At 33.4% G+C, this 8,596-nt stretch overlaps 1 protein-coding gene across 1 annotated transcript in view; it reads right to left on the reverse strand.

Moving 5' to 3' along the window:
• Positions 1-8,596, reverse strand: part of CACNA2D1 (calcium voltage-gated channel auxiliary subunit alpha2delta 1) — a 635,761-nt gene that overhangs the window by 13,879 nt on the left and 613,286 nt on the right. The window contains exons 33-38 of the mRNA XM_042781442.1: positions 7,576-7,647; positions 5,751-5,903; positions 5,609-5,661; positions 3,632-3,687; positions 3,108-3,237; positions 512-621 (exon numbers count right to left, since the gene is read on the reverse strand). Of these exons, the coding sequence (XP_042637376.1) occupies positions 512-621; positions 3,108-3,237; positions 3,632-3,687; positions 5,609-5,661; positions 5,751-5,903; positions 7,576-7,647 (574 nt within the window). The remainder of the gene's footprint in view (positions 1-511; positions 622-3,107; positions 3,238-3,631; positions 3,688-5,608; positions 5,662-5,750; positions 5,904-7,575; positions 7,648-8,596) is intronic.

Raw genomic sequence — 8,596 nt, forward strand, 5'->3', positions numbered from 1 at the left:
CCTTGTTTCAGTGCCTATGCTTAAACTGCCCCCTGGCTGAACACTCTTCTCTTTGGCTTCCTGGGTTCCACCCCTTCCTCCTGCTAAGTTAATAGGAAAGCCCAAATGTCCTCCCCTTTGACGCTATACAATAGTTCAAACCACGAAAGCCCTGGGATTCACTGATGGGAATACTTATCCCAACCCCAGTTTCTAAGCACCATAAAACCTTAAGCCATTTGCCCTGCTTTCTCAAGATATTTTTTGATCTGCTTAGGTGTCTTCTCTGGTTTCCTCAGAAAGCCTCATTATGTAAGTAAAAAATTTTCATACCCTCTTGTCTTAAATGTGGCATCATCAGTCTTGACAGCCAATGAAATTTTGGGTGGAAGAGTCCATCCCATTTCTGCAAAGTGATCACATTACCTTGTAATATTTTTCTCTTTATGAACATAATCAATGTGATAAGGTTAATAAATTCAGTACTTTAAGATGGTTTCCCATATTTAGCATCTCTGAAATCAAAGGATACAAGTCTGTTCCGCTTGTATGAGCAGTCGTGTGTCACAGGGACATGTTCCTTTGCTCTCAACCATAATGAATATTAAATTGGTGTTCATAAGCTTTTCTACATGAAAGATTCTGAAAAATAAATTTAAAAAATCACAAAAAATGAACACTATTACATTTTGGGAACAAAACTATTTCAAGGATTCTCACCTAAAAAACTGAAAGGCAAAGTATAACATTGAAACACAAATGATCACTAACACAATAGTACATCATAATGAGGATGACTTATAGGAGAAAGATCACCATGTTGTATTTATTAGCATGCACCTATTACCTCTCTCAAACATATGCTAAAAAATAGCAACAGAAGAGCTTTTCTGTGATGTTTATTTTGAAGTATTATTCCTCATTACAAAATAAGTGTTATTTAGTTGTTACAAAGTAATGATATTTAATATTGAAAAATGCAAATTTTTGCCTTATTATACAGATAAAGAAATTGAGAGCACAAAATGGCCAAGTATCTTGCCCAAGCTAATGACAGAATGTGGCCTAAATCAGTGCAATTCAATAAATTATCTGTGAAGATGGGGATGTTTTCTGCCCCATCCAATTCAGCAGCCCATAAGACTATGTAGCACCTGTAATATTGCAAGTAAATTATTAATTTTAAATAATTTTTCTTAAAATTTAAATAGCCACTTATCACCATTGGCAACTACACTGGACAATACAAGTGAAGACAGAAATGTCAGATTCCACTGTTTTTACAACTTAAGCTGTTCTGCCTTCTTTAATGACTAACATAAAAATTAAATATGTTATTAAAAGTTATTTCTTTAATATCATACATTTTTCAGAGAAGTGGGATTTTCTTTCTTTTTTTTTTTCCTCCATTGAACTAGGGACACAGCATAAAAACAAATCAGAGGAAACCATTATTCAACTTAATGCCTTAATAATATTGATCTTTACATTATAACTTAACGAAATCAATTCTCTAAGCCCACCTTGCTATTACTGGAAATTGATTACTAGAAAGGTGAAGGACTTTGAAACTCTATCTCATGTATCCACTACACTAGAATTCCATTTCCTGAAGTTGACAGCCTAATGCTAATATGTAAACTAGATGGACTGCTTTGTTCCGTGAGTTCATGCCTAATTCCTCCCTTTCCTCTCTTTACTCTTTACTCTTGCATCCTACATCCTCCTAGGACAGAGAGGTTTGCTGGAGCAAGCCACAGAGTCATACTGTATTTTACAGTTTCATGCAGGTTTCCGTTAGCTTACCTGAAACATATTTTAACGGAATCCCCAACAGCTCACTATTCCAGCCCTTTCACATTCTCAGATTGTATCACCTTCTCTTATTTCCTCTTCTCTATGTTAACATTTCTTCTAGAATAACCTACCTTCTTCTTCTTTGTCTTGGTTTTGAAAAACAAGTGTCCCAACTCTGCTTTGTAACCTGTGACTTTCTATTCTTTTCTCAGGGGTCCTGTGGCATGAATTACCACTTCCCTCTCAAAACTTCATTTCCCATTTTGCCATACTCCTGTATTACATTACAGCAAAATGAAATTTTCCATATATATTTTTTCAAAAGGCTACTCTCTCATACTGCATTTCCACTTTCCACTCATCATCCACATTCAGGAGTGTTTTATGTATCTATCATTCTCAGCTCTCAGTGCCATGTAATCTAGTAAATTATTCTAAGAAACAGTTCTTTAAAGTATAAATAAATCTACAAAGGTAAACATCATCATCCATATCCTACTTACTCATTCAGTATAGAAGGCTTCAGTGACCATGGTGTTTGATTCAAGTTTTAAATTTTACTGACTAAGATTGATGTTGATTTTAGAAAATAATATTTTCTCCTAGTTCCTACAGTTTCAAATGAAAGTTATTCAAATCTACGTGTCAGAGAAAGAAGTAAAAACAACCAACCAAAATCCAAAACATCTACTTCTACAATTGTTTATTTACCACATATAAAAGGAAATAATATTTTTTGTTTAGAATTACCTAATATATAATTCTTCAACTTTATATTACAAAAATTTTTAAATGAGATTTTTTAAGCAAAAAATTGTTAAAATGTAATAATAATTCTCTATGTTTTGCCTAAAAGTGAAAGGATATTTTCTTGATCATACAATTCTTTTTATGGTTGAAAAAATTAGAACTTATCAAAGTTAAAATTATTTTTTTAAAAATTTAAAACCTACACAGAAACTGAAGATTTCTGATATTTTCAATTTAAAATTACTCATAATACATTTCTTAGACTACAATAACAATCTCTATTATTTTCTGCAGTGATTACAAAAGTGAGTACAATTCGCTAGTAAAATAATAGTACTACTCGTGTTAAAACCCATTGCTGCAGAGTCAATTCCAACTCAGCGACTCTATTTGACAGAGTAGAACTGCCCCATTGGGTTTCCCAGGCTATGATTTTCATGATAGCAGACTGGTACATCTTTCTCTCTTGGTGTGGCTGGTGGGTTAGAATATCAAACCTCTCAACTGGCAGTGTACTGCTTAACCACTACACTGCCAGAGCTCTTCAGTACTACTCCAGAAATGAAAATAAAACAAATTACCTGGAACAGTTTCCACAGTCTAATACACCACTGAATGATTTACTATCATTATCAAAGAAATACTGGGTTTGTTCAGTAATGCAGCTCTGCTTTGACAAGGAAGCCGTGAAGTCATCATCCTCCATCTCAACTGTGGGGAGCCAAAAAAAAAAAAGTCTACCATCATGGCGACACTTTGGTCAGTCCCCTAGAGCCTTCCTTCATTTCTCATTGAGCAAAATAAATGAATAGCCTTGACTGGCTTATTTACTACTGTATGGTATAGTGGCAACTCCCAATAAATACCAAGAGAATGAACTCATTTAAATACATAACAGCTATAAAGTAGACCCAGTGTGAACTTGGAAAGTTTTCTAATGATGTTAGCCTACAAACTGTCAAATGTATAATCTCTTTCTCTCTCTTTCAGCACATGCATATGCACATACACACACATAAACACCTACACTTTCTCTCTTTGTTAAAAACAACACATCTAAGAAAGAATATTAATTTTTTTTGACAGTATGTGGGCATCAACATACCTGCCTCTAGGAGTCGTGGAAAAGTCAAACTTAAGAGAAACTGCTGTAGAATTGACCTGAGTTTTAAAAGATAAATAATTATTTATAAAAATCTAGGTAGTTTTCCTTTATAAATTTTGTAATAAAAACCTGAATATTGTTGCATAATATTGCTCCGATTAATCTATATGTATACAAATTACACATATTGTTTTTTGTGTTGAAAGAAAATGAGCATTTTTAATAGAAAGTTGAACAGCTTTTTTATAACAATATTTCTTGAATTATACAAAATATTGTCATTTTTATCTGTAAAAGAAATCATGAAGCCTCATACATTCTGAATCAATTGATGGACATGTGTAAAGACAACTAACGTGAACTAAGAAATTGTGCCTAAGTGATAACTCTAAGAGGGAGAGTATCAACATTTCAGTGGAAAGGTTTTCACATTCTGGACTTTTGTCTTTATTTTCATTTTAAAATTCTATGGTGGCAAGCAAAACAAAACAAATGAATCCACCTTGTTTGTACTGGGGGTTTGTGAAGTATTTGTAATATGGAACATTATTTGTGACTATATAATATGACATTCATGAAAAAATATATATATAAAGCATGTGGCACATTTCAGTTTTATAATAATTGACGATTGATCCAAATATTTGTACGGAATTATTTGGAATTAATTTTAGCTCAAAAAAGAAAAGAAAAGAAAAGAAAGAAAGGTAGGGGGAAATTATGGCCAGAAAATAGTTTAAAGACAATCAAAGATTTTCAGGATCACTATGAGATTTAAAAAAATCAACCTAAAAAAAAAATATATATATATATATAATACATATCATATATGTCATATGTGTGTGTGCATGTATATATACAATATATGTATACATATATGTGTGTGTATCCTTGTTATATCAGATAACATCATCTTTCATTATTTTTTTTAAGAGAAAACAAGTAGAATTTTTAGTCTAAGAGCACTAATCTTCTTTGCTACTCTGATGAAATGATATTTGAATTTATATTGGAAAATGGCAACATTAAAATGAACATTGTAGATTAATCTACACTGATTAAAGCTTGGATAATATGGTAGAATGATGATGAGAAAAGAAGAAATAAAGAAAAAAAAGAAAGGTAAAGGATTAAAGACATAATGGAAGTTTTAGTAATTTGACCCACCAGAATTAAATACTAAGAAATGTTATCTTCCGACTTTCCACAGTGTCTCAACAAATAGTTTAGATGTCTTATTTTCATAGGTGGTAGCGCATAGGTGGGAGCTGAGGGAGGTGGGAGGTCAGAATCAGTGAAACATAATAATTAGATCCATTTCAGCAAAATGATGCTTCTAAAATTATGCCAGCCTTTGTATTCATAATAAAGGGGTAGGAATGTAAGTCATTGTGTGAATTTGAACAGTATAGACATCTAATTTGGATATTAAAAGCAATAAATACTAACTTTTTATAGATCAATATGCCTAAAAGTTATGAAACTGAGTGTAATATGAATAAAAAATAAAATAAAAAAATTTCCACAGATCCATATAAAAATGAAGTCCCTGAAAAGGCCGAAGTGTGCATGAGCATAGCATTGTTTTCATATGAAAAATGGAATAATTATAACAAGGTTTATGAAGCAGTGGTGACACAAAGGTTAAGTGTTCTGTTGTTGAAAGAAAGGTTGGCAGTCCCAATACACCCAGTGGCTCTGAAGGAGAAAGATCTGGCCATCTGTTCCCATGTAGATTACTGCCTACAAAATCTTGTTGAGTCAAAATTGACTCAACAGCACCTAATAACAACACAAGTTTCACAGTGATAATTTAAGAAAAACACTTAGAGATATTACCAATATGTGCTTTACTAAATAAAAAAGTAAGTCCCATAATAACAAATGATATGTCACATAATCCACATTTTTATCCAATTGTTTATTAGTCCGTAACACCTTTCACTTATTATCAATTCAACTGAAATGTCACCTTACCAGGCAGCAGCAGTAGCCCACCAGCCGATGTGTAGTATGTCTGCTATTGATGGCTGTAAAGCATAATAAAAGCCACTGTATCAGTCTATGCTGGAATGTCCCTTTGAGAGGAATTGATGATTTGAAAGTGGATATTACTAACCACATATGCTGAACGGTGTCCTGCTCCTTGTTTTGGTGCAACACCAGGCTCACACACTGACTGATAATCATAAGATTTGTTAAAGGCATAAACTGATATATTAACAAGGTGTCTCATCAAGCTTGGATCAATCTCTCCAAAAAATCTTCCAATCTGGCACAGAAAAAAAATAGTAACATTGCAAATTTAAGCTAAATATTAACACCTAAACCCATGTGATGAAAAAGAAATACTACAATGCAGAAGAAAATACTGTAAACTAAAGCTACTTTGGAGCTTAAAAATTAAAGCAAATAATAACTTGTGTGTGACAATGTGAAAAGAAACAAGTGAAATTAGGTGCTCTCATTATTTGCTGTCTCTGACTGATATTGTGGGAGGATTAAACAGATTACTAAACATTAAGATGACATGCAAATGTCTCCTGGGAAGAGAAAAGTAGCACAGATGAAAGAAAAGGGGGGTTCTAGCAGAAGGAAAAGAACTTGTAGGGACTGATGAACTGGAGTGAGTCTCATCTAAAGGTGCAACCTTTAATCAGCTCGACATAAACACTATTATTCAGAAAAATGTTCTCCAGTGTGGGAAGATCTTTTCTTATTTTTTTTTTTAAAGAAAATAAATAAGTATAAATTCAGAAATGAAGTGAGTAACTATTTCAAATATCAAAGGCAGTGATGGTTCAGAATTCAGTGGTAGAATTCTCATTTTCCATGGAGACCCACGTTTGATTCCCGCTGGTAACACCTCAAGCGCAGCCACCTGTCAGTAGCGGCTCTCAAGTTACTGTGATGCCTGATCAGGTTTCAGGGGAGCTTCCAGATTGATATAAACGAGGGAGAAAGGCCCAGTGATCCACTTCCAAAAATCAGCCAATGAAAACCCGACAGAGCACAACAGCCCCACCCTGCTAGGCACTGAGTGGGAGGACCACTGGAGGCACCTAACCTCAAGGATTCATTTTTTTTTTTTTTTTATTTTTAAATTTTATTGTGATTTGGGTGAGAGTTTACAGAGCAAATTCATCTTTCATACAGCAGTTCACATGCACTTTGTCTCTTGACATCCACTGCAATTTCCCACAATGCAACAGTTCCCCTCCCCCCTCCTCCCCATAGTTACCTCTCCCGTGTCCTTCCCTCCATGCACTCCTGCCCGCGAGCTGTCTCCCTGTGCATAGGTAACCCTTCCATTCTCCAATGACTGATCTCTCCCAGGAGAGACATAATGCTGCCTAATGTAAATGCTCTGCTCAAATGCCTGTCTTTTGTTTGGCTGGAAGCCATGGGAGTGGGTTTAATACTAGACCTGAAGGGGAACTAGGGACCGTAGTCTCAGGGGTTCTTTCCACCAGGCTCTGTCAGAACAGAAGGATTCAAATTTGTTTGAAGTCGTATGTGAGCCAGACAGCCTAGGTGTTGCCAATTTGCAAATCTGGGATTAGGCTCATCATCAGTTTTAAAATAGTCATGTATTAATTTAGAGGTCATTGACCGATAAATATTTAATATATGAAAATTTTCTAAGTTTCTGTCACACGGAAAATAAAAAAGGTCATGTCATGTTAAAATGCCTAACTATATGTTTCACAGGTGACTGTCAGTAGCAGCAAGTAAAATCAATTAACAAACATTAAAATAACAAGTAGATTTAATATGCATTTCATTTCTTAACTGTATACATCGATTTAGGCACTTTACAATATATTTTATGGCAGAAATAAAACTTACAAATCTCTATAATAATTTGAAAGTTTTTTTTTTTGTAATGTTAATCAGGGAAACACACTTTGGAAACCCTACTCACTCCTATTTCAGGTACTTACCTGGTTAGTATAATCGTCATGATTTGCCATCAATAGGAACCCACCATCATCTAGAATTACACAATCCATTACCTAACAAAATAAAAATAAGAATTAGCAAGTTTTCAGAAATGTTGAGTGGTTAAATTATCATTATCCATTATATCTAGGTGGTTAGAACACCAGAAATAGGAGGAAAATTCAAATGACTGTATTTTCTCCAGCATATGCTCAGAAGATGCTGATGAAATAAATTAATCACTGACATTGAAACATAGGCACTGCAAGCTCTCAGGGCTTGATAAGCCACCAGCATCCAGCCAGGTAAGACCGTCAACTCAGCCTGAACATATCAGAAATCATCTTTCCGCTACTCCAAGGTCATCTAATTGATCCAGGAAATTGAATAGACCATATGATTTAATGATTTATATATTCCTTCTTTTATGTTAAACATATACTTAATATTTTGAAAAGAAAGACTTTTTTATAAATGAATTTCAGTCACCATGATTCACAGACTTAAAAACAAAATAGTAGCACAGGTTATTTAAAACTATTTTGTACTTTATATTAAATTTATTTAATCTTTATATTAAAATGCATGGTTCAATTACTAGACATTTAAAAGCAGAAACCAAGATAAAAAATATGCGTGTGGTGACAAGATATTTTTATTTATTCTAGAAATTTAGGACAAATTTCCACATAGTTTAAATTATGTTTATGTGCATGAATCAATTTAATAATTTTTCTTGAATAAAATTACAATTAAAAGCATTGTTTTCTTCAGATTTGAGGAGATATATAGCTATATATCAAAATATAACTATAAAATGTGAACAAATTCACAGGGAGTGCTAGGGATGAGGGAAGATGGCAAATTTATGCACTGATAAAAAATTTCTTTGGTCCGAAATTTCCCATCAAAAAATAAAACTGAAGGTAAATATGTACAAAAACATCTATCCAATTTTAGAATGAAGACTACATAGTTCATAATGATATAGTTTTTTTGATGTTGTTGTTGTTGTTATGTGCC

Source organism: Orycteropus afer, unplaced genomic scaffold, assembly GCF_000298275.1.
Source record: "Orycteropus afer afer isolate SDZICR_OR568_19922 unplaced genomic scaffold, OryAfe1.0 scaffold00007, whole genome shotgun sequence".
In the NCBI taxonomy this organism is placed as follows: domain Eukaryota; kingdom Metazoa; phylum Chordata; class Mammalia; order Tubulidentata; family Orycteropodidae; genus Orycteropus; species Orycteropus afer.